This window comes from Anolis sagrei, chromosome 2 (genome assembly GCF_037176765.1).
Source record: "Anolis sagrei isolate rAnoSag1 chromosome 2, rAnoSag1.mat, whole genome shotgun sequence".
In the NCBI taxonomy this organism is placed as follows: Eukaryota; Metazoa; Chordata; class Lepidosauria; order Squamata; family Dactyloidae; genus Anolis; species Anolis sagrei.
The window spans coordinates 24,890,561-24,918,495 of record NC_090022.1 but is presented as its reverse complement, the minus strand read 5'-3'; the positions used below and the strand labels follow the sequence as shown (position 1 = coordinate 24,918,495).

The 27,935-nt window shown below is 41.1% G+C and overlaps 1 protein-coding gene across 1 annotated transcript; it reads right to left on the bottom strand.

The window, feature by feature from the left end:
- Positions 1 to 23: 23 nt before the first annotated feature.
- IL4I1 (interleukin 4 induced 1) lies at positions 24 to 23,243 on the bottom strand. The gene is made up of 7 exons (XM_060759284.2): positions 23,193 to 23,243; positions 18,663 to 18,877; positions 16,890 to 17,002; positions 14,570 to 14,771; positions 5,870 to 5,938; positions 3,623 to 3,759; positions 24 to 1,336 (listed from the first exon to the last, which is right to left on the bottom strand). Exons 1-7 carry the CDS (start codon positions 23,203 to 23,205, stop codon positions 529 to 531), a joined length of 1,557 nt encoding a protein of 518 aa, XP_060615267.2. The 5' UTR covers positions 23,206 to 23,243; the 3' UTR covers positions 24 to 528.
- Positions 23,244 to 27,935: the final 4,692 nt, after the last annotated feature.

Sequence of the window (27,935 nt, the reverse complement as noted above, 5' to 3'; positions counted from 1 at the left end):
ACAAGGACAACTGGGCCATGACATTTGGGATGACAGCTGGAAGTTTTTATTGATGCACAGCTTCAGTACATTCAGTTAAGAAGTTATCATTATTCCTTAAGGGCTACAGAAACATAAAGGAAAATGTAATATGTGAGATAATGTGTGAAAGGCAAAAACCAACGAAGCCCCCATAGTCCAAAAGCACCTCAAGTTTCCCTGTGGTCTAAGTACACATCATTTTACCATAAGGCTACAAAATCTGAACCTGAAAATTTTACTTTTCAGACTACTACTTCCAAAATTTCCAAAAGTTGGCGGGTTCTCTGAACTGTGGTCCAAAAAAATCAACTTTTTCAAGCTCTGATATAATAATATCACAGTGGCGTTAGATATTTTAGTTGTCCAGGCTTCCAATTTTTGCCCAATAGCCCGTAGTTGGTAGTTGAGGGAAGGAAGCGGTCATTCTAACATCAGCAACAGGTTTCTGTGGAAGCATATGGTTGGATCTTGGCCCCTTGAGGTACTGTTCTTCCTCTATAGAGATCTTTAAAGTTCCCCTTTCACGTGTGCTTTCATTCTTGCATGGTCTTTCCCAGATGCAATGTTTATCTCCTTTGCTGCCCTCAGCCCGGACTTTATTACGGTGTCCAGCCAGCCATGCAAATGGGAGGTATGCTCTCCTGCAAAATGGATTCTACCTTCTGGCATCTTGACAGGCTCACTATAATCTATGAACTGGTAAGGGACGAAGGAAGTGATCGCACACATCGAATACGTATCCAGGCTCCATCGTTTTATCACCCAAGAGTGACAGAGAGTCCGGAGCTCTTTTTTGGGTCGTTGGTGGATGGCTGACAGGTCATCCAGGATGATGTCAAGAATGTCCTCATTGCTGAGGGACAGGAAAAACATAGAGTCGTCGCTTTGGACGTAGGAAGCCAAAACAACCCCAGAACCACCAGAGAAGTTTTGGGCAAGGTAGTAGATGAATCGAGATGGGCGGTCAGTGATGGACATCCCACCACGAATGCCGTCATCTTCCCAAAACCGCTTTGAACAAGTAAGGTAGACCTTGGTCAAACTCCTATGGTGGATAGACCGCAAAGCGTCTGTTTTGTTAAGGGAGAGGGGTGGGTCAAAGGAGATGCAGCGGGTGGCCCTGGCCGTGGAGGTGACAATGGCATAATCGGCTGTCACGCTCGACAACGTTTTAGCCGGCGTTTGATAAACCACAGTGACAGTCTGGCCCTTCTGTTCTATCCTGACCACTCTGGCATTGAAGTGAACTGATTCCGGAAAGGCTCTGTAAATGGCTATAGGCAGCTGATCGAAGCCTCCTTCGATTTTATTGAATCTGCAAGACAACAAAGAAGCTCAAATGAATGGTGGAAATATGGGATGAATACAGATCCTCTCTGCTGCAAAATGAAAATCACATGTAGTTCACGTTTTTACCAATCCACACACTGTCTTGCTAGATAAAAGATATGCTACACAGATGATCAGTAAAGAATAAGGTGTTTACTCTTTGCAGTGCAAAACAACGTATATACAGTCATGGGAACAATTGCATTGACTCACACGACGTCCTTTGACAGAGATTCAAATGGTCCATATGGGTGTCCATATGAAGGATCTTCTTCCAGATGCCAAGAAGCAAAACTACAAAAGAGTCTTGGCAAGCTCCTGAACAAAAAACTTAAACATGTAACTGTTGCCAAAACTCCCAGGCTCAACATAGCTCAACCAATCAACTTTGGGCTTTGCATTTTTCTGTTAACACACTCACCAACTGATTTTTATATCATAGAATCATAGAATCAAAGAGTTGGAAGAGAACTCATGGGCCATCCAGTCCAACCCCCTGCCAAGAAGCAGAAATATTGCATTCAAATCACCCCTGACAGATGGCCATCCAGCCTCTGTTTAAAAGCTTCCAAAGAAGGAGCCTCCGCCACACTCCGGGGCAGAGAGTTCCACTGCTGAACGGCTCTCACAGTCAGGAAGTTCTTCCTCATGTTCAGATGGAATCTCCTCTCTTGTAGTTTGAAGCCATTGTTTTGCATCTTAGTCTCCAGGGAAGCAGAAAACAAGCTTGCTTCCTCCTCCCTATGGCTTCCTCTCACATATTTATACATGGCTATCATATCTCCTCTCAGCCTTCTCTTCTTCAGGCTAAACATGCTCAGCTCCCTAAGCCACTCTTCATAGGGCTTGTTCTCCAGACCCTCCAACACTCTCCACATCTTGTTTTTAAATTTTTGAAGGAGTTCAAAAGTAACCAATTAACAGGTTATTGCAGGCCTGGGCAAACTTAAGTCCTCCAGATGTTTTGGACACCAACTCCCACAATTCCTAACAGCCTACTGGCCATTAGGAATTGTGGGAGTTGAAGTCCAAAACCCCTGGAGGACCGAAGTTTGCCCATGACTGGGTTATTGTATATAGCCATTTTCATGAATATAGCCATTTTCATGAATTGACATCTATAGGTCACTGTAAATATTGGAGTCTAACTCTTCTATGGGATTAAAATGGTGAATGATAACTTCATGAGTCCTGGGAGAACCTATACAAATCCATGGGCTCCTCCTCTCTCCAACATGGTGCAACCTCTGACCTTTTCAAAGGAAAAGGGTGGGGAAAATGGTGGTAGTGGCTGGCTCTCGAGGCATGATTGATGTGTTTCCCTTTCCATGGAATGACCCTCAAATTATCCACAGGTCATATCAAAATCCATAATTTTGGCCCCAAAATCTGCCCTCGTTTTATACATGAGGCTGACTTGTACACAAGTATATAAGGCAATAGTGATCAATTCTTTAGGTACAACTGATCTAATCCAGATCGGAATAACTTCACCCCTTTTGCAATTTAATTGTGATTTTTAGTTAACTGGTGTTTAATACACTCTTTATACACATTGCTTGAAAATAATTTTATATGCAACACAGATATATAAACCCCACTTGCCTTCCAAAAAACCTCACAACCTCTGAGGATGCCTGCCACAGATGTGGGTGAAACATCAGGAGAAAATGTTTCTGGAACATGGCCATACAGCCCAGAAAATTCACAGAAACCCAATACTTTTGTGCATGAAACCAAGACTGTGTACATCAGAAAGCAAAGGTATCTCAGTTACTCATGTGAACTATTTTGGGTTTTGTAGTATTTTGGGCATCCAGAGAAAGATATTCAACCTGTATTAGCATCCCATCTTTTCCTCTCAAACTGATGTGTCTAATACACATCAGCACATCTTAGCTGGTATCCTGATGCACAATGGGGACCACGGCACACCAGGACTGATGCACACTGGTCTCAATGCGCATTGGTTCCATTGAGCATTGGTCCTAGAATCATAAAATCATACAACTGAAAAGACCTTAAGGGCAATTGTGCCCAACCAAATCCCTGCTATGCAGAAATACACAATCCAAGCACTCCCAACAGATGGCCATCCAGCCTCCGATTAAAAAAAACCAGAGCAGACCCAGCTTAGCTTTGAAGATCAAATGGGACCTGGTGCTTTAAAAATCCTAAATTTGAAGCTGCCCCAAATACCATCTAGCCCTCAGAAGAGAAGCTGTGATACCAACAAGGAGCATTTTTCCTCGTTTATGCAATGTTTCCTTACCTGTCTGAAAAAACAAAGTTATTAGAGTTTCTCAGGCTTTCAATGAAAGACAGATAGTAGCCTGAATCTTCATTTAATATGTCCCCAATCATCTGGACAGCTCCGCGACTCAGATTTGCCACCTGTATTAAGTATTGCTGTGGGAGGGAAAAGAATTCCTGGGTCCATGAGCAAATTGCAGCACAAAATCTGAACGAATTATATCAGAATTAGAGCAATAATAATAATAATAATAATAATAATAATAATAATAATAATATCTTATTTATAAGCCGCCCATTCTCCCCAAGGGGACTCAGGGCGGTTTACACATAGAAAAGGCAAACATTCAGTGCCCTACGCAAATACGCAGATCTAAAAAATTAGTACAAAATAATACAATAGCAATGAACATATAACAAAAGTAAAATTAACATCAAAATAAAACCCAGAATACGAATAATAAAATAAACATAATTATATTAATAACATAGTTGACAATTAAGATATAAACCGGGTTGTTGTAGGTTTTTTTGGGCTATATGGCCATGGTCTAGAGGCATTCTCTCCTGATGTTTCGCCTGCATCTATGGCAAGCATCCTCAGAGGTAGTGAGGTCTGTTGGAATTAGTTGCCATAGATGCAGGCGAAACATCAGGAGAGAATGCCTCTAGACCATGGCCATATAGCCTGAAAAAACCTACAACAACCCAGTGATTCCGGCCATGAAAGCCTTCGACAATACATAAGACATAAACCCTGAGAGAGCCATTAAAATTCATACAAATTGCTGTCATGATTGTTCTTTCTCATGTAGCATAGCAGCAGTAGAATATAAATAAATTGGCCAACATTCTGATGGAATTAAAGTGTCCTAGTCCTCCACCTCTCCATACACTAAAGGAGTTTCTTTTGAAGGAGAGAAGGTTGGGGGTATTTTTATTTCTTTAGGAAGGGAGTTCAAGAGACGAGGAGTGATCATGGAGAAGCACCCCCACCCCTTGTTCCCACCAACCATGCTTGGGGCCGGGTCGGACCAAGAGGAGGGCCTCCTCCATTGACAGCAGTGCATGAGATGGACTGCATAGGGAGATTCGATTGGACAAATAGCCTGGACCCAAACAATTTAGGGCCTTATAGGTAACAACCAGCACTTTGTATTAAGCCTGGAAGCAAACCGACAACCAGTGGAACTGCCGCAGCATGGGAATCATCCTCTCAGGCTATGATGCTCCAGTTAGCAATCTGACCACTGATCTTTGCACCATTTGCAGTTGCCGAACTATCTTCAAAGGCAGCCCCATGTAGAGAGCATTGCAGTAGTCCAAACAGGATGTGACTAATGCATGGACTACCATGGCTAAGTCAGGTGTGTCAAGGTATGGGTGCAGCTGGGCTATGTGAATGCACTCCTGCCACCACCAACACCTGGAGTTCCAGGGTCAATGATGAATCCAGGATCACCCCCATACTGCGGACCTGTGTCTTCAGGGGTATGTGACCCTATCCAACACATGCTGTAATCCCATACCCTGATCCGCCTTACGACTGAGCAGGAGTACCTCTGTTTAAATAGTCTAAAAGCACCACCCCATACACACCAAGAAGAATTTAAATCCATGCACAAGGGGTTATCGGTACTAGTCCTGTCCCTTCAAAGGGCACAACAGGCAGCCAAGTCTTTTGTATGAAATATATGGAGTCCCATTTGGTTATTTTCCAGAGATAAATGCTCCCAGTCCAAGGAGGAGACTCTGGATTTATCTACACTGCAGAATTAATGCAGTTTGACACGATTTAATGACCATGGCTCATGGTATGGAATCCTGGGAGTTGTAGTTTGGCAGAAAAACTTTAAGACTTGGTAAAACTACAACTCCAATGCTTCCATAGTATTGAGCCATGGCAGTCAAAGTCATAAATGTATTGTACCCTAAGAAATCTAGAAGTCTTTCTGCTCAGGAAAGATTCTCTTCAGAAATAGAAGGGTTATGAATGTTCTAATCAAAGACAAAAAGGGTGCATCTACACTGTAAAAACAAAGAGAGCTTGCTTCTCAACAGAGTATACCTCCAACGATTCCATAGCAATTAGCCATGATAGTTGAAGTGGTGTCAAACTCCATTCATTCTGCAGTGTAGATGCACCCCTAGTAAAACTCTCAAACCACTTGTTCCATATTAGCTACTGATAAGAACAATAGGTCAATACCAACTATAAATTCTAAAAAACTTCACAGACTGGAAGCATTTGGAAAGTTTCCATTACCTTGGTTGAAAAAGTGTCATATTTTTGCAGTATGTAGCTACAGTTTGTCTGTCTCACCTCTTCAGCAACCTAGAATGACAAACGGAGAAGAGGTCAGGAAAATAACAGTAACAAAATGTCAACTGGGCTGGCGGGGAAGAAAGGAAAAAATAAGTATTTAGATAAAACACATCATGATAAACAATGCAAAAATGCAAATAAAAGATAATAACAGAACTGTTATGTGATTTCAGCTGTGCAATAACATGGGATCGAGTTCCTGGGGTGCCTGAGTTCCAAAATAAGCCACGGCTTGGTGAAGGTAAGGACCAGAGGTTTTATTCACTTCGTCAAAAAGTCGATGACGGATGGAAAGTCTGTGCACTCAAATCAGACGTAAAAGCAATGGACATATACAGAGTCATTTATAGAGGTTTGACAGCAATTCAAACAATGGACTTTCGCTGCTCTGAGTGCTGATTGGTGCAAGTTAGTATAGGCTACGATCTGTATGCTGATTAGTGGAGGCGCACCATTGGCCGCTGCAGCTGATTGGTTCCTTGGTCTGGCGGGAATTTTAATAAATTGTTGTCGTTTAATTTCAAGTTGGTGGCTATTTCCTGCATCCACCTTCAGTGGGTGTGTGGATAAAGGAATGTTGGGACTGATGGGTGATAGTGGTTTTAATCCTGCTGGCTCGGGTTTGAGAATGGATCCAGACTGGGGAAACAACTTGTGTTGGCAAACTTGGATGGGTTCTTAGAGAAAGACAAGTGCAAGGCATTGGGTGACTCCATCACTTTCCTGGCTGTCCAAGGATCAGTTCATTGTTGTTGAATGGGACAAACGTCACTTTGGATGTTAGCTAGATCATGCTTCTGGAGGAAAGGTTGTCCTCAGATGTTAACCTTCAGGATCCTTCATGACACCTTCCTTGGCTGCAGGTTTGGGATTTTTTGGGGACCCAGGGTCTCAACAACAGAATCAATATTGATTACTACATTCTATAGATCTTAACAGAAACTTTAGAGAAGTGGTTCCCAACCTTTCTTTGACCAAGGACCACTTTGACCAGGGACCATTTGATCAGGGACCAGTTGACCAGGGGCAACTTTACCAGGGACTACTTTGACCAGGGACCACTCTCCAACATTAGTACCAAAAGGGTTACAAATCAGTTCCTATCCACTTTAGATTGGGTTTGGTTATTTGGGGTGCTGCTTCAGAAAATTGCTTTGGATAAATCACATCACCTCTAGTTTCTGCTACAGAACTTATGCCATCCAGTAATTTCCAACTGTTCACCTATATTAACCATATTTAATAACCTAGAGCTGATGTGGTAGTAGTAATCTTTTGTGTGTAGTCAGTCTCTCCCCTCCCAACATCCCCTCAGTGTTATAAGAGGGTTTCGTGAAACCAGTCGTTCTTGTTGCCATGTTGTTTCGAGGCAACGGTATAGTAATGGTGATGGTACAGACCATATTTTCATTTTTGCAGACCACTGGTGGTCCACAGACCACAGATTGGGAACCACTGCTTTAGAATTTACAACTCCAACAGCTTAACTTTAGAGTCTACAAATATGCTGTGTTAATTAGTGGAACCAAAATGGAGAAAACAACTGTGTTGAGAGTCCCAGCTAATTGGTCAGCTACTATTGATACCTCACAAACACTGCATTGGTATCATCACCATCATAATCACCACCATCACCATTTACATCACCATCATCATCATCATCATCATCATCATCATCATCATCATCACTACTACCATCTAGAATTCTCTATCATAGTGTATATTTGAATATTTAGCTACATATTTATATTTGAATATTTAGTTTTTGTGAATATTTAGCTACATAGCAAAGACACTAAGATGCATAACGGGATGCTGGCAAATGTATCCCAATGTACATCAACACTTCCTAGATGGTGTCCTGGTGCATAATGGTATGAAAAACAGGACTTATGCAGACTGTCTCAATGTGCACTGATCCCATTTAGCATTCATCCCAGAAGCATAAAATCATAGAGCTAGAAAGAATCTAAGGTTCCATGAGTCCAATGAGACTTCTGCTATGCAGAAAGACACAATCCAAGCAGTCCCAACAGTTGGCCATCCAGTCTGTTTAAAAACTTCCAAAGAAGGAGACTTCACTAGCTTCGGGGCTCCATATTTCATTGTTGAGCAGCTCTTAGGGTCAGGAGGTTCTTCCTAATGTTTAGGCAGAAGATCTTTCCTTGTAATTTGAATGTGTTGCTCTGCATCCTAATCTCTGAAACAGCAGAAAATGCTCTTACTCTCCCCTCAGTATGACATCCTTACAAATGTTTAAACATGGTCATCATGTCCTCAATTTCCTTTTCTCCAGGTTAAACATAATTTTAATTCCTAAGCTGTTCCTCACATGACTTCACTTCCACACCTTTTAGAATTTGGTTGCCCTTCTCTAGAAACATTCCCGTAGTAGTGTTTTGTTTTTGTTTTTTTTTACCTGAAAAAAATTGGGGTTGGTTTGAACCCCTAAACTGTCCCCTTGGCTATGGGCTTGCCTATCTGGGAAATACCCGGATACTTTTCAAGTTTATTATAATAAGCAATCAGGAAGCTGTATTATAAGCTGAGTGGAGCATGGAAAAGTTTCCTACTATGGATTAAAGTGCCCCTAATCCCAGCAGTCATGTTTGAAGTCTCTAAAAAGATGAATCATGTTTGAAGTCTCCAAAAAGATGACTTTCCAGCTTTTGTTCTGCTGATTAAGCCTTCTTTTCGGCAGAATCCTACTTGAGGAAACTTGTACCCAACTTCTACCAACATACCATCCTGAGCACACCTGATTTGATCTAGTTTTGCAACTTAAATAGGAGGATTTATGTTGGATTTGGATGGGAATTCATCAAAGAAAGCTTGGAAATAATTCTGCCAGGATCTCTGAAGGATTTCAGCAAATCAGATCTTGACAATAGTGTCTTAGGTAGATCTTAATCTATTCAATATATGGCAGTTTTCCTATGTTTTATGAGAAAATAGTGTAATGCTATAAGCTTTCACTTTCACATCCTCAAACAGTTGAGGATGTGAGCATTGTGGATTTGGACCTTATTAGAGGGTCATATCTGTAACAATTTTATTATTTATTTATTTATTTCGCGTATTTCTACCCCGCCCTTCTCAACCCCCGAGGGGGGACTCAGGGCAGCCTACAAAAGGCACAATTCGATGCCTACACAAACAATAAAAATAAAACATATATAAACAGCAATTAAAACAATTATAAACAATTAAAACAACCAATTATACATTACAATCAATAAAATCAATCTCATGGATCACTTGAGGTGTTGTGTGGAATCTGGGCTGTATGACCGTGTTCTAGCAGCATTTTCTCCTGACATTTCACCTGCATATGTGTGATGGTAGTCATGCAAGTGGAGTATATATACCTGGTGGAATGTCGAGGGTGGGAGGAAAGAACCACTGTCTGTTAAACAAGTATAAAGGTTGCAATTATGAAGCTAGATTTTTATGTGTTGAGTGGGATCCACCCATTAGCATGTGAGTAGGGCGTTTGCATGGACATAGCCTGACCTTTGTTTCCTTTGAATTGCTTGTTGCCTAACAACATCCTTTGTTTGGGTGGTGTTCACTGGCCCTTGATTGCCTGCTGCCTGGAGACCTTCTATGTCTGGGTGGTGTTCATTAGTCGCTGTAATCATTGATAGTGGATACATGCTGTATTGAGCACCATTGATGTTGCACTTTTCTTCAGTAACAGAATAGTACTGATTTGCCAATCCATAATCCCACCATTGTACTTCTGCACATCCTTGTAATCCCACCTTCCCATACTACTGCTGTAATATTTTTGTTATTATTATTAGCACAATTACACAATTCCATAATTTAAAAAGGCAAATATAAGTATAGATCAAAGTGAAAACAACCAGCTTGGGAACAGTGAGGAGGAGGAGGAGGAAGAAGAAGAGAATCCCACCTTGATGTCACTTTAATGCTGGCACAGAAGTGGAAGGGATTTATCAAACCAAGGCAGGCAACGTGAACATTTGTAGCTCATGAGGGGAGAATTATGGAGGAGAGGGAAGGGCAGACTGGCAGTGGAGTGCACATAGCATCACATTATCTTGTAGTAACAATAATGGAGAACCTTCTCACAGCAACACAAGAAGCTCTCCAAGTGGCCAGCTACTGGTCAAAGGGCATTTAGTACAATGCCAAGTTTTTAAACTTTGTACATTACAACTGTACCTTCAGTTTGCTTCTGATATGAATCTAGTGATAATGACCTGATGGTCCAGTGCAATACCTGTTTGCCTGCCTCATGCGATAAAATCCTTAATGTAGTTAAGGAGTTTATTGATTCAGTATGGATAGCTCTCCAAAGCCTACTGGGTCAGGAAAATAACAGAATCAATAAATTGTAGATTTGGAATAGACCACAATAACCATCCAGCATTGCTCTCTACCATAAACAATACATGCCCAGCAAATTTAGACCTGTATTTGTTCAGGTCTGGGAATGGATCTTGCAAACATGCATTCTTTCATTTCCGTATTTCATTACTGACACTGGATTGTCTTGTGTTATGTTTACAATCTAGGCCAGGGCTTCTTGGCCTTTTCCACTCAGGACCTATTTTGGCCCACGAAATCTTTACACAACCCCAGATATACAAGTAAATGAAATAGGTATAGCAATCAAACAATTGCTTATAACAAACTAGCATTTGCAAGGCTTGTGAAATAGGCTTATTGTCCTTTTTAAGCATCTTTCACAGAATCCACTTTTTGTCCCATGTAAGGAGCAACTTGAGAAACTGCAAGTCACTTCTGATGTGAGAGAATTGGCCATTAGCAAGGACATTGCCCAGGGGATGCCCGGATGTTTTATCATCCCATGGGAGGCTTCTCTCATGTCCCTGCATGAGAAGCTGGAGCTGACAGATGGGAGCACACTCCACTCCTCGGAGTCAAACCGCCGACCTTTCGGTCAGCAGTCCTGCCGACACAAGGATTTAACCCATTGCATCACCGGTGGGTTCCGCAAAATCCACTGCAAACACTGCACAATTGTTTGTGTAAATATCTAAAACAGTCACTAGGTGGCATTCAGAAAACTTTTACTGTTGCCAAATTTTTCAAGATCTGACTATTGCGTTTGAGTGGCCCCATTTGGAGTCAGGACCCACAGTTTTAAAAGTAGCGATCTAGGCCAAAGACAGGAAACACACAAGGACAGACTTCCTTCTTAATTTTACTGATGCAAACTCTCTCATCAAGATAGGTGTTTCCTGTGGGATTTACATGGATCAAACAAAATCTAACATCATTAACTGCAAGCACATCTAATTTCAGCCACTAATACAGTCTATGACAACATGTCAGGATTCCATGACCCAACCCTCACTCTGAGGCATCCTAAGAAATCAAAATTACAGCTGCATAACCAAATTTCTCAGTATATTATTTTGTTTTTTAAGGATATTTACATGAGGTGGCAACAGTGATTACGTAATCATATCTGGGAACCTAAGGATTCTAGGTTAATGTCATTCCAAACCCTGCAATTTCAGGGCCAACTAAGGTGGTCCCAGAGGATATCATGACTGCAGGCGAAAATGTGGCCTACTAAATCTCAGCCATAGCTACTCAGAGTAGAGACTTTATCACACTAGGCAGACAAACTGGCATTGAAGTTGAACTGTTATTTTTAATTATGGTCCCTATCATACAACATAATGCACATCAGTTCATTTAATCATTTACAAGAAAATATATGATATATGATGTATCATATATTTTCTTGATATATGGAAGATAAATACGATGGACCAAAAATCACAAAGACATCTGGTGTTTTAATAATTTTTAGAAAATGTTTTTTGACATGATTTTACATCAACTGTCTGAACATATCTGTTTACCTGTCCAAACAGATCTCCCTCTATGAGCCTTCAAGGACTCTAAGATCATTGGGAGAGGCCCTGCTCTCGGTCCCGCCACCCTCGCAAGCGCGACTGGTGGGGACAAGAGACAGGGCCTGCTCAGTCGTGGATCCTCGGCTGTGGAACTCCCTCCCAAATGATATCAAAACTGTCTCCTCCCTCCTGGTATTCCTAAAAAAACTCAAGACCTGGCTCTGGGGTCAAGCCTTTGAGCAATAGATACAGTGATTTGAATGCAATTGACCATTGTGACTGGCAAATGGACTGATCATGGATCATATTTTTAAACTGGTGATATTTTAGAATTTTAAATCTCTGAATGTTTAAATTGTTTTCATAATTGTTTTAATTACATTTGTTAATTCAATGTCCGTCATCTAATGGTTGCCTGTTGTATGCCACCCTGAGCGTCCACCCTGGGGGTGAGAAGCACGACATATAAATGCTTAAAATAAATAAAGTAATCTAATGTAGTTTCCTATAATATACTGTCTATGGTGTTGTGATGTTGTAAATGGAAAGCAAAATATAAACAAGTTATTAAATATTATAACCCAGCTTCTGCCAACCTAGTGGTTCGAAAACATGCAAATGTGAGTAGATACTTTCTGCGGCCACATCATGAGAAGAAAGGAAAGCTTAGAGAAGACAATGATGCTGGGGAAAATGGAAGGAAAAAGGAAGAGGGGCTGACCAAGGGCAAGATGGATGGATGGCATCCTTGAAGTGACTGGACTGACCTTGAAAGAGCTGGGGGTGGTGACGGCTGATAGGGAGCTCTGGCGTGGACTGGTCCACAAAGTCACGAAGAGTAAAAAACGACTGAACGAATGAACAACAACACTTTCTATGGGAAAGTAACGGCGCTCCATGCAGTCATGCTGGCCACATGACCTAGGAGGCGCCTATGGACAAAACTGGCTCTTTGGCTTAGAAATGGAGATGATCACCAACCCTCAAAGTCAGACTCGCCAAACTTAATGTCAGGGGAAACCTTTACCTTTAACTTATGGTGACTTTTGACGTACCCTGTATATATTATTGAGAAATATTTGGTTTTTATATTAATGCAATATAATACTAATAACAATAATATGACATTATAATTACATATTTATGTTGCATGTAATATTACTAACAATATTACAATAGAATGGTACAGTACAATATAGCGGCATTTAATACTGATATTGTACTATGCTAATAATATAATATATTGTATGTATATACCTTGTAAGTCACCCTGAGTCCCCTTCGGGGTGAGAAGCGTGGCATATAAATGTCGCAAATAAATAAATAAATAAATAAATTTTCATTCCTGAAACTGCAAAATTACACTCTAAAAAAATGGATTAGTGAAAGTGTGATAAGGTGGAGTTACGAGGATATGCGGAAGTATGAATGTGGGACCACAGACTGGTGTATTGTCATAAATTAAGAGAGGTGCAATATCAAAGTTGGATACACACTATTCATGACCGGGCAGTTGCCATGGAATTGCAGTTTTGTGTGATAAAGTCTTATGTTATTGAAATATTTTTTTTAAAAAAAATCAAAAAGTAACAAAATAAAATATATAAATAGGCACACATTTTTTCAAAGCAACACTTTAGATTCCTTCTCCCAGAAGAAGGGCCAAGCTCAGACTTGGGACTCTAATGGTCCGTCACTTTGGACCGTGCTCTGACCTACAAGAAGCACTGCCTGAACATCAAACAAAAAGTGGGCGCTAGAAACAACATCATACGAAAGCTGACTGGCACAACCTGGGGATCACAACCAGACACAGTGAAGACATCTGCCCTTGCGCTATGCTACTCTGCTGCTGAGTATGCATGCCCAGTGTGGAACACATCTCATCACACTAAAACAGTGGATGTGGCTCTTAATGAGACATGCCGCATTATCACGGGGTGTCTGCGCCCCACACCACTGGAGAAATTACACTGCTTAGCCGGTATTGCACCACCTGACATCCGCCGGGAAGTAGCAGCCAATAGTGAAAGGACCAAGGCAGAGACATCTCCAGCTCATCCCCTGTTTGGGTATCAGCCAGCACGTCAACGACTTAAATCAAGACATAGTTTTCTTAGATCTACAGAGACACTCGCTGGAACACCCCAGCAAGCGAGAGTCCAAAAGTGGCAGGCTCAAACCCAGCACCTCAATTCATGGGTGATACCAGATGAGAGACTCCCCCCTGGGCACTCAGAAGACTGGGCGACTTGGAAGGCGCTGAACAAATTGCGCTCTGGCACCACGAGATGCAGAGCCAATCTTAAGAAATGGGGCTACAGGGTGGAATCCTCGGCATGCGAGTGTGGAGAAGAACAAACCACTGACCACCTGCTGCAATGCACCCTGAGCCCTGCCACATGCACGATGGAGGACCTTCTTGCGGCAACCCCAGAGGCACTCCAAGTGGCCAGATACTGGTCAAAGGACATTTAACCAAATACCAAATTTACAAAATCTGTGTGGTTTCTTCTTCTTCTTTTTTTCTCCTTCTTTTTTTTCTTTTTCTTTTTAATCTCTGTGTTTGTTTTGCTCTGTTAGAATTGTAATACAATGGTTGCTGATGACACGATAAATAAATAAATTTTAGAGGCGAGTCTGCAGAGCACTAGTGAGTCTTGCCTTTTGTGGGTGCTTTGACTCAATCGGCATTTGCTTCTTTCCGTTAATACACTTCTATATTTGGAATAGAGCACAGAAGAATTCCTAACAAACTATCTGTAGAAGGCATACCAACCTTTTCGAGGGACTCAGTATACAGCTGTTTAGCTGTTTTGCCTTTTTCCGAGGGATACACATCATAGCCCAACAGGCTGGGATCCTCATCGACTTCCCGGATTCTTCTCCGGATGTTATTGAGCAAATACCAGCCGCTATCGCCATCCTGTTGAATTTCTGTCATTCTCAGGCCAAACTTTTCAGAATAGTCATGGACAATGCTGGGAGAAGAGAAAGGGAAATCATGAGAGTAATATTTTACAGGTTTATTCCTAAAATGAAGGAACTGCAATGGCCCTTACGTCGTGCACCAAGTTCCTAATATGAATCCCCTATTAATGGCCATTTGTCAGGGTGCTTTGAATGTGCTTTTCCTGCATAGCAGGGGATTGGACTAGATTGCCCATGCGGTCTTGTCCAACTTATTATTCTAAGTGTACGCAGTACAGTTACCACTTGCTTAGTAAGTATAAAACAAAAAGTATTTAAATCACAAAGTGTATTGTTTTTATTTTTTAAGTTGCATATGACTGGTGTTTGGTACTGTGAAAGTTCAGGCGTGCACAGCCTCAGACCTCTCAGTGCTCAAAGTTATGCAGTTCTTACATAAAGAAAAAACAAAAAAAGGAGAATACATGAAGACAGAGAAAGTACAGATTGGGAGGAGCCATGACGCTGCAATTGGGGTGAAGTCAAAATGCTTTGTGGGGTAATAAAAAGAGCAAACAGGCATGTTTCCACCTCAAGCAAGATGACGAGTTTGCCACCGAAGAAGCTGTTTTAGGAGACATGTGTGATAACATTAATAGGTATTTTAAGGTCAGCAAGGAAATTTACACCCCCCCCCCCAATTGTATATGCTTCGGATCCAGCAGCATGACTTCCCTGGATCTGTTGTTTATACCTGCAGATATTGCTGTATTTTATTGATTTTACCAGGAGGTTTTGTGAAGTGAGATATTTATGTTGGCTGTTATTGTTCTGTTATTGTTTCTGCAATTTTTGTATTTTGCATGTTTGCCCCTTTGAGTGTTTTGTGAGCTACCTTGAGTCCCTCTGGGAGATGGCGTCGGGGTATAAATAAAGTTGTTATTATTATTATTATTATTATTATTATTATTATTATTAATCACTCAGACAAACAGATCCCTTCCTTTTCTATATCTCTTCCTAAATATGCACCCTCTAAGTATTTTTAAAAGCAGAGGAAAATATTTCCTTGTTACACTTGTTCTAACAATTTCCTTTGATATATATCCAAAGGCAATCCAAAACCTGTTCTTGACTTACATATGTGGTTAACGTATACATCATATATATGGTACAGTAGACTGTCAGGTAACCAGCACTCATGGGGATTGATAGATGCAGAATAAAAATGTAATTTCTGGTTGCCATAGGCCAAACTAATACTATATACCCTATACTATACCATACTGTAAACTCTGTATTGATTTGCTATTAATATTGAAACACAATAACTAAATTAAAGTGAGACAAAGACAAACTTACGTTAACGTAACCCAGTTTTATTTTTACTGTATTATAAAAACAGCTTTTTAAAGTATATTTCTTTGATTATTTGCCAGTTGCTTGAGAGTTATATGTGTTTGAGTTCTGGTTAACTGAGAGTTTACCATATATCGTGTTTTAATCCTTGTTCTATGCACTTTAATATATGCTTTACCTGTATGTTTTAACTATGTTGTACCCCACCTTAAGCCATGAGGAGAGGAATATAACTAATAATAATAATAATAATAATAATAATAATAATAATAATAAGGCCACTTTACTGGGATCTGCACGCATTATTCGCTGATACATCACACAGTCCTAGACACTTGGGAAGTGTCCAGTGTGTGATCCAATTCAACAGCCAGCAGAGTGTATGCTGTGGACTCACCTTGTTGTGTTTCAAATAATAATAATAATAATAATAATAATAATAATAATAATAATAGGGCACTTAGTCAGCTTGAGCACAAACTAGTTTTACACTTTAGCTTGCAACAAGTGAAGTAAACTGATGACAAAGTGGGAATAGTGGAAGGAGGAAAGAGAAACCGGGACATTTTAAAGGTAGCTTAAAAAGTGGGAGGGCAAAGGATTAATCAGGACTGTCTCTGCTAAATTGGGACAGTTGGGATGCATGGCAAGAATTCAAGTGTACAATCTCCTTGGCTTTTATTTTCCTGCTGGTGTGTGTAATTCAAGGTATGAGCAAGAGCACAAACTCTTGTCATTGGCACCACTGACAAACAGCAGTGCTAAGGAGCTTGACGATGTTGTGCGCCTACAGATAGATCAGATAAGAATTCCCTTGCTACCCATCTTACCTGTGTGACTCAGGCACACGCATGGCCCCAAGTTCTGCATACCAGCCTTCTTTCTCATCTCGATAGGTATCCACCCGTCCTCCCACTCGGTTGCTGGCTTCCAGAACTGTCACCTTAAGGGGAAATAGTAGGATAATTTGGTTGCTTCACTCTGAAAGTTAACTCACTGCCAAAATTTGCTGCACAGTATCTTTGCTGAACATCTTGACTTGATGACTAGAAAGAGGATATGTGTGGTTTTTTTGGAAGCATTAATTGTTTTTATTTGGCCTCTTCTTGGTAGCATTCTTTGGCTGAGGACACATTTATGCTAGAGCTTTCCAAACATTTCCTGTGGCTGACACACTTTTTAGGCTGACACAGAAATTCAGTTTTGCTAGCAAACTGGAAGTTAAACCAACCCAAGAGATACAGACACATTACATACATTGTAATTCTGAAATGTATGAGGACACAACATATCTTTCGTGTGTGTGTGGTGTGTATAATATAGATATATTTTATTTATAAATATATATGATTTATTGCTTATTTGACATAGACTCAATGAGGTTTCTTGTTACGTTCACATGACACGCCTATACGCTGCAGCTGACACTAATGTTACAACGCATTGTTTGGGAAGCTCAGTGGGCACTTCTGTTGTCAGTGGAGTGGTGAATCCACCCTGGGAATGCATCTACACTTTCAAATTCATGCAGTGTGACATCACTATAATTGCCATGGTTGTCAACCAGCAGAATCTATGCTTTGTGAGGGAATTGACTCATTGGATTCACTGGCACCTCAAGTACATCTACACTGTGGAATTAATGCATTTTAAAACCACATTACTTGCCATGGGTGAACCCTATGGAATCCTGGGGTGTATAGTTTGTTGGAACATCAGCACTCTTTGGTAGATAAGACTAAAGACTTCCATGATCCATAACATTGAGTCACAGCAGTTAAAATGATGGCAAATCACATTGGACCTATGGAACTCGAGACACTGACCATGAGACTGTTTATTGTTGTGTTACTGTGTTATATACTGATGTTTTTAATTCGTTAATTGTTTAACTATTGTAATTGTTTTTTATAATTGTATGTATTTGGATAAGGCATCGAATTGTGCCTTCTTTTGTAAGCCACCCTGAGTCCCCCCTTGGGGGTGAGAAGGGCGGGGTATAAGCAACAGAAATTAATTAATTAATTAATTAATTTAACAGTGTAGATGCAGCCTAGGTTTCAGCCTATACGTCAGAGGGCTTATCAAACGTATGACACTTACAAAGCATGGGGTGGATTCAGCATCTTGGCGAGTCGCCCTAGGGCTGAGAGCGGTGGTTAACAAATGCAAGAAATAAATAAATAAATAAATAATAGTTCACGGTTCTTATCCATCTAACACTGTAACCATGAGCTCTCTTATGGTTACGATTTTCTGCAAGAAAGTGGCTAAAGAGAGCTGGAAGATGTATTGTCGAAGGCTTTCATGGCTGGAATCAACATTCCCCCAGGCAGTAAGAAGCCACACTGCTAGGCCATTAAATGCTAATCAAGGTAGCTAATTGAAATATCCACACTGACCTCCAACAGACAAGAGTTCTTTCCCCCAGCCTGGACATTCCACAGATATATAAACCAAATTTTCCTAGTTTCCAACAGACCTCACAACCTCTGAGGATGCCTGCCATAGATGCAGGTGAAATGTCAGGAGGGAATGCTTCTGGAACATGGCCATACAACCCAAAAAACTTACAACAACCCACAGCTGGAAGAGTGACTTACTTTGTGGCCAGCTTCCAGGAGAGTGTAGGCTGCACTGAGCCCTGCCATGCCTGCGCCCACAATCACCACATGCCTTGGGTGTGACGTCTTCTCCAGACCATTCCTTATTATCTCTAGGAATTCGTCATAGTCGTCCTCCTTGAAACAGTCTTCCAGTGGATTAGACTCACCAGCACAATTGTGCAGCGTAACAAAGAACAGCAGCAAGGACAGTACTGAACAAAACATAAGGGAAAATATACATTAGTGCTGCATTTCCCTGTGTGCTCATTTGCTGTGGATTTCGCTCATCCATGCTTACCCCAGTTTTCTTTTGGTGCATTTCTGTGATATTAAATCATTTATACGAGGGTTATTTGGAAAGTAAGGTTACAAGATTTCTTTTAAATACAAAGAATGAATATATTTTGATAAAACTGGATTGTAGGATAGGTATTACATTATTTTCCCACATCATCACCATTCAGTTCAACACATTTTGTCATCCGCAGGACGAGTTTTTGATGCCTGTGTCATAGAAGTTTCCCTTCGCCTTTTTCAGCCAGTTTGCCACTTCAATTTTCACCTCATTGTTGTTGGAAAAGTGTTTTCCACCCAGGTGTTTCTTCAATTTAGTAAACAGATGATAATCACTGGGTGCAAGATTGGGACTGTGAGAGGGGTGGCTTAAAACATCCCAACAAAATGAAGTCAACTACTCATGTGTTGCATGAGCAGTGTGCAGACGTGCAGTCATGAAGGAGACAGACTCAACATTTCACAATGTTTGTTTTGGATGGATCTGCGGATTTTCTTCATTGTCTCACAATATATTCCATACCCATTTTGACACATGCTATCTTGACATTACGTCCTCTCCATAAACTGAAAATATTTCATGATAAATCACAGTGGCGTTCATGCCCTTAGCATTTAGGTACCATATTACAAGGCAAACCTCGCAATTGGAGGGAAATAGATTGAGGATGCTCATCACTAACCTTCACCACAACGCCAGTTGATGAGCTACTGACGACTGGCACTGCTCGTTCACTTCCGCTGACTTCCCGCTACATGACAGTGATACCAACTTTTCCCGCAAAAATTACCCGCAAGAGCTATATGCCTTGTAACCTTACTTTCCAGATAAACCTTGTATATTGGGCAAATTGTATTCTTGCTCAAAAACTATTGAAGGTAAAGGTATTCCCATGACATTAGGTCCAGTCGTGTTCGACTCTGGGATTGGCACTCTTCTCCATTTCTAAGCCAAAGAGCTGGCATTGTCTGTAGACACCTCCAAGGTCATGTGGCCAGCATGACTGCATGGAGTGCTGTTACATTCCTGCCGGAGCAGTACCTATTGATCTACTCACATTTGAACTGCTAGGTTGGCAGAAGCTGGGGCTGACAGTGGATGCTCACACTGCTCCTCAGGTTCAAACCTGTGACCTTTTGGTCAACAAGCTCAGCAGCTCAGCAGTTTAACCCACTGTGCTGCCGGGGGGTCCGTGCCATGTTACAAACATATAAAAATTACAGTAAAATGAACAAGAGTGAAAAATTTAGCCTAAATGAATTCTTATAAAAACATCTACTCAAATTTGCAAATGTTTTCATATTTGGGAAGAAAACAGCTTGAAAAGTTATCTGCCTGCTTATGAGAAACTGGAACAGATGTATTTCCCCTCTTAGGCACTGAATTCCTAACTATATTCAACTAACACACATTCAAAACATGTTTTTTTTTAGTACTCAGTTGCTACGATATTATTATAATACTACTCTGGCACAAAATAAATACAGGTGGGTATTGCCCCAATTTGGGTTCCATGGGAAATTCCAAGGCAAATTGGAGCAAAGTCACTTTCATCACATGTTGATCATTCCTGGGAATTGTAGATCAGTTAGAGAGAGATTTCCTCCACCCACAAATTTGAGGTGTGGAAGAGGACATGTCCTCATAGCAAAAGAGGAATGGGTTACATTTCCCCAGCCCTCCTGCTAATTATTGGTTGCTCAGCTGACCCTATTTGCCTTCAATAAAACCTGCACATTAAATACAAAGGGCACATGGTCCTGAATTATATTCTGGCTTGCAGGTAAAAGTCGAGGCTGAGTTTGCATTTCCTAAAGCCTTCCAAATGAAGTGTTTATTCAAACTTTGATAAAAGTTGCAATTAAGACGAAAGACACTAAAACCTTGAGGAAAAGTCTTTGTGAAGGTAATGATGCTCTTTGTACAATCAACACAGTCATTATTCTGTCATTCTATGTGATTTTCCTTATGAGCTGTGTTTCATATAATACAATCTGTTCTGTCATCTCTAGGTCCCCAAACCTCCTGATTTGACAGCATCTGTACCCACCCACCTACACACAAATTTGTGTGTGTGTGTCATGAGCAACTTAAGAAACTGTAATTTGCTTTCAGTGTGAGAGAAGTGGTCATCTGTCCCCGCATGAGAAGTTGGAGCTGACAGATGGGAGCTCACCCTGCTCTCCAGATTTGAACCACTGACCTTTCGGTCAGCAGTCCATTGTGCCACTGGGGCCTCAACTCACAGATTATTCTGCATCTTTCCTGTACTGAACTTTTGGGACATAAATCTATGGAATTTGCTGACACAAGACTGCCTTTACTCAACTAAAAAGCAAAACAAGACTTTAACCGTTTCGCCAAACCATTTCCCCCAATGCAGAACACTGGTTTCTCTTGGTTTCTTTTATACAGGAATGGGACCATCCATTGCCAAAAGGAACTAAATGTTCAAAACTAGACTTTTATTACGACAATAACTTATGACAAATGAACAAATTTTAAATAATAATATTTTAAATAATATTTTTGTTGGTTTGACTAATGGCAACCCTAGGAATGGGAGACCTCCATATGTTGCTCAAAAAAAAAAAAGGAGATTAATGATAACATGACCCACTTCGTCAAATGTTATGGGTTGCAGTTCATGAAAATACAATGCTATAAGAGTTTTACAGGTGTAAAACCTGAGTGCTAATTCTATCTGGAATAAAACAAATAGCAAAAATAGCGAAGTCCTGGAGCACTCCAAAAATTATGTCCTGCATCCCACCACTGTTCATCCCAACTAGACTTGGCCAATTGAATTAATAGGAAATCGCTATAGATCCTCCATTGACTCAAATATATCAAATCTAGTTGGGATGATGGTTCTGCAGGAACGCCAGGATTCTATTATGTATATAGCAACAGACTAATACTGATACATTTGGGGGAGATACACCCACACACACACAAAACATCTATATCTCTATTTATCTACATAAATAAAAATGTAATGTTCGTTTGAGGGATTAACATAACTCAAAACCCACTGGATAAACTGACACCAAATTTGGACACAATGTACATATCAGGCCAATGCGTGACCATCACTCATAAAAGCACTGGAAAATACAGCAGAAGAGACTTAAAAAGACAAAAATAAAAAATACATTATAACGCATGCACAAAACCACATATATATATACAAACACACATATATACACATATACATGCACAAAACACAAATACAAAGACTGGGTCACAGCAATGCATGGCAGGGGATGGCTAGTGTGTGCGCGCACATATACATATACATATATTCTTGACTTTTGAAGACTGAGGATGTATTGACAGTCACTGTAGATTTAATGCTCTATAACTATTTCTAAAACCTAGGAACAAACCCAGATATTCTGATTGCAGGGACATACAGACATGCAAAGATCTGCATTTTTGGCTCAAAACGGTGATATTCCCACACCTGGAAATCTTGCATTTTTTACCTGGAGGAACACCAGGATTCTATTATTTGTATAGCAACAGACTTCCAGCAACAGTGATACATTTGGGGGACACACACACACACACACACACACACATTCTTGACTGCTTTTGAAGACGGAGGATGCACTGTAGATTTTCACACCACTTCAACTGCCATGGATCATCGCTATAGAATTAAGGGAGTTGTAGTTTTTACATTTTAGTCATCTCTGACCAAATGCTACTAATGATCAGGAATCCATGGTATTGAACCATGGAAGTTAAAAATGGTGTTGAACTGCATTAAATCTACAGTGTAGATGCACTCTCAGCAGTGACAGTATGATGAAAAATATATATGAAAAAGCAAGCTGTAATCTCAGACTGGACCTACACTGCCATATAATGCAGTTTGAAATTTGTTATATGATCATGTAGAGACCCACATAATACAGTTCAATCAACCACACTATATGGGTCTACACCAGGCATGGGCAAACTTTGGCCCTTCGGGTGTTTTGGACTTCAACTCCCACAATTCCTGGTCTCAGGCTCTTTTCTTTTCCCCCTCAGCCGCTTAAGCTGAGGGGGAAAAGAAAAGAGCCTGAGACCAGGAATTGTGGGAGTTGAAGTCCAAAACACCCGGAGGGCCAAAGTTTGCCCATGCTCGGTCTACACAGACCATATAAGCCAGTTCCAGGCTGCATTATATGGCAATGTAAATTCAGTCCCAATGATGCTTTCCCAAGCAGAGTATTACTTACAGAGGATATCCATGTTGTTTCCTTTAGAAGCCTCACTTGGAAGAAGCTTTTCTTCCGTCACGTATTGGAATCCAATTTTTAAAAAAGACAAACTCCTATATACACAGATTATGAATGACAATGGAGAATCCTATAATTCCATAATCACCTCTTTCTCCTCCTCTTTCATCTTCCATGCAAATTATACATAAAGTCACAATCAAGGAAATGAGATCCGCCCCTAGATTTGGCTCTATTTCAAGTCTTATTTTTTGGCCAATAACTCCCATCAGCCCTGCTTAACATACACAACTATCGGATGATATGCATTACGTTCCAAATACTACTTGAAAGACACATTTCTCCACTCCGATGTTAACACAAAATGCATGAAGTTTCCTAATTTCCTAATGAGGAAAATATAACTATGAAAGAGCTTTTAAAAATGCAAAAATAGAATAATAAATGATGTAATAATAATAATAATAATATAATATGGTCCCAGTGGTGATTGGCATACTGGGTGCAGTGCCTAAAGACCTTGGCCTGCACTTAAACACAATCGGTGCTGACAAAGGCCACCTTACTGGGATCTGCACGCATTATTCGCCGATACATCACACACTCCTAGACACTTGGGAAGTGATCCAATACAACAGCCAGCAGAGTGATCTTGTCTGCTGTGGACTCATTTTGTTATGTTTCTAATAATAATAATAATAATAATAATAATAATAATAATAATAATATTTCTTACCTGCCTCTCTTCATGGTGCAGGTTACAACATTGCTAAAACACATAAGTAAAGGTAAAGGTTTCCCTCTGACATTAAGTTCAGTCGTGTCCGACTCTGGGGAGTGGTGCTCATCTCCATTTCTAAGCCAAAGAGCCAGCGTTGTCCATAGACACCTCCAAGGTCATGTGGCTGGCTTGACTGCATGGAGCACAGTTACCTTCCTGCCGGAGCAATACCTATTGATCCACTCACGTTTGCATGTTTTCGAACTGCTAGGTTCGCAGAAGCTGGGACTAACAGCAGGAGCTCTCCCTGCTCCCCGGATTTGAACCTGCGACCTTTTGGTAAACAAGTTCAGCAGCTCAGTGGTTTAACCCACTGTGCCACAGGGGGCTCCACAGTTGTGGGAGAAATGTCATGAGAGAATGCTCCTGGAACATGCAGTCCCATTTGGGAGAAAAGCAGAATAGAAACCAACTACATAAGGGAACAACTGTATTGTTAAAGGCTTTCATGGCTGGAATCACTGGGTCGCTGGAAGTTTTTCTGGCTGTATGGCCATGTTCCAGAAGCATTCTCTTCTGAAGTTTCCCACATCTATGGCAGGCATCCTCAGAGGTTGTGAGGTCTTCTAAACAACTGTCACCTAGTGATGTGAAATGCAGGGGAGGGACACTATGACACCCAAGGCAAGATTGCTATCATCAGTAAAAATGCAAACTTCTGCGATCCTTGAACAGAAGGACGCTCTATTGTCTTTCCTTTCGAAGCGTGTCTGTCGAAATATGGATCTGATAGAAAAATAGAGGTGTGGAAATGGGCGCGGATGCTGTGCAGGTGAAATTCTTTTTTTCTTTATCGATCTGAGAAAGAAACGCCGCTGTGGGTGGTGACAGATGAGCCCTGTCACTGAGAAACATGACAAATATTTGGAAAGGTTTTCATTGTGCAATTGCCTTGCCTTGTTCACAGCACAGGGATCAAGTTATGCACCAGGATCCCTTCGTAACCCTGATGTGTTTCCTAATAATAATAATAATAATAATAATAATACTTTCTTTATACCCTGCCACCATCTCCCCAAGGGGACTCGGGGCGGCTTACATGAGGCCAAGCCCAATAGTACAACAAAGTAAATATACATCATAAAATACAAACAATAAAATATAATCAAAATAAAATAATAAAATTAATAAAATACAAAAACAGTATAAATAAACACACCAACTACAAGGTCACATAATTATGCAGGGTGAGTTGCAAGGATTAAAAGTTTAAAACACTGGGTAAGCAGGCCATGTAGTGTATCTAGACAGAGGATCAGAGGGACAAAAGTGAGGTTTCATTGCACTAGAAGATAAGGTAAAGTGTGTCCGAGGATATTTTATGCCAGATTTCGTCAAGATCAGGGATTATTGTTAATTCATTGAAGGCACACTGGAATAGCCAAGTTTCCAGACTCTTCCTAAAGACTGCCAAGGTGGGGGCTTGCCCAATTTCTCTGGGGAGCCAGTTCCAGAGCTGAGGGGCCACCACGGAAAAGGCCCTTACTTTCCCCCATGGAAATGTCAAGATGGAAAGGTCTTTGCAGTCAAGACATCAAAATGCTAAGGGTGCGTCTACAGCAGGCATGGGCAAACTTGGGCCCTCCAGGTGTTTTGGACTCCAACTTCCACAATTCCTAACAGCCGGTAGGCTGTTAGGAATTGTGGGAGTTTGAGTCCAAAACACCTGGAGGGCCCAAGTTTGCCCATGCCTGATCTACAGTGTAGAATTAATGCAATTTCACACCACTTTAACTGTCCTGGCTCAATGCTATGGAATACTGGGAGCTGTACTTAGGTGAGGAACCATCAGAGAAGGCGGAAGACCTTTTAATACAATGGAGCAATTGATTCAAGCTGAAGGAAAAAGATATTCCACCTAAACATTAGGAAGAGCTATTTGAAATTGGATATGAGTGAGGTCTCATTTCTGGAGATTTTAAAGCAGAGGCTGGATGGCCATCTGTCAGGAGTGCTTTGATTGTGTCTCCCTGCATGCCAGAATGGGGCTGGGCTGGATGGCCCTTGGGGGTCTCTTCCAATTCTATGATTCTATGAAGATTTCTTTCCCCACTCCCAGGCCTGCTTATATGGTGCTTATAAGGAGATAGATAAACTTTATTTTCAAAGCAGAACGAAAGCAATGCCTTACCTTAATATTTTTCTTGTATTAATTTCGGTGACATTTCAGTGTGTTCAAGCAGGAAGTAAGCAAAAGAAAAGACACAGTAATTAGCAAGTTTACAGTCTCATGTTAAGATAAAATTGGTGGCACTATGGATGGGGATGGCACTAAGCATCACTTTTAGTGAGAAGCATGAAGGGCACTTTCAGTGAGAAGCCACTGAAATCCACAAGATGTGGACAATTGCAACAGAAAGAAGGAAACTATGAAAATGAAAGAAATCTGGCTACCAGTATTAAAAAAAACCCTCTAAAATTAGGGCAGTAAATAAAGATGTTCAATGACAGGCTGAGCTTCTCGTATGCTTCTTTGAAGGTGTTTAGAGTGGCTTGTAGGTCTTCTTCTGAGTGTGCACAGACAATGTTGTCATCAGCATATTGGAGTTCTATAACAGATGGGTTGTTGTAGGGTTTTTTGGGCTATATTTATTTATTTAGAACTTCTCATCTCCGCAGAGGGACTCGGGCAGGTTCACAACAACAATAACACAAACAATCATTTATAAACATCACATCCCATAATACACTAAAACATTAAAGTACTAAAATACAGTCATATAATTACATTGGCCAAGTCGTCAAAGTAAAATCGTAGTTCATCACCATCCGTCCATGTTGTTGCGAGTTATTGACTCACTCGTCAAATGCCAGTTTCCAGAGCCAGGTTTTCACCTGTTTTCTAAAAGTCAGGAGAGAAGGGGCAGTTCTTATCTCCAGTGGGAAAGAGCCGAGGGGCCACCACCGAGAAGGCCCTGTCCCTCGTCCCCACCAGACGCGCTTGCGAAGATGGTGGGACCGAGAGCAGGGCCCCTCCAGAAGATCTTGACCATGGTCCAGAGGCATTCTCTCCTGACGTTTCGCCTGCATCTATGGCAAGCATCCTCAGAGGTAGTGATGTCTGTTGGAACTGGGAAAAAGGGTTTATATATCTGTGGAATGACCAGGGTGGGGCAAAGGACTCTTGTCTGCTCGAGCTAGGTGTGAATGTTTCAACTGACCACCTTAATTGGTTAAATGGACGAACCCAGAGGGTGCTCACCAATGCTTCCTCTTCATCCTGGAAAGAAGTGACGAGCGGAGTGCCGCAGGGCTCCGTCCTGGGCCCGGTCCTGTTCAACATCTTTATTAACGACTTAGATGAAGGGCTAGAAGGCAGGATCATCAAGTTTGCAGACGACACCAAATTGGGAGGGAGAGCCAATACTCCAGAGGACAGGAGCAGAATTCAAAACGATCTTGACAGATTAGAGAAATGGGCCAAAACTAACAAAATGAAGTTCAACAGTGACAAATGCAAGATACTCCACTTTGGCAGAAAAAACGAAATGCAAAGATACAGAATGGGGGACGATGATGCCTGGCTCGAGAGAAGTATGTGTGAAAAGGATATTGGAGTCCTTGTGGACAACAAGTCAAACATGAGCCAACAATGTGATGTGGCGGCAAAAAATTCCAATGGGATTTTGGCCTGCATCAATAGGAGCATAGTGTCTAGATCTAGGGAAGTAATGCTACCCCTCTATTCTGCTTTGGTTAGACCACATCTGGAATATTGTGTCCAATTCTGGGCACCACAATTAAAGAGAGATATTGACAAGCTGGAATGTGTCCAGAGGAGGGCGACAAAAATGATCAAGGGTCTGGAGAACAAGGCCTGTGAGGAGCGGCTTAAGGAGCTGAGCATGTTTAGCCTGAAGAAGAAAAGGCTGAGAGGAGATATGATAGCCATGTATAAATACGTGAGAGGAAGCCACAGGGAGGAGGGAGCAAGCTTGTTTTCTGCTTCCCTGGAGACTAGG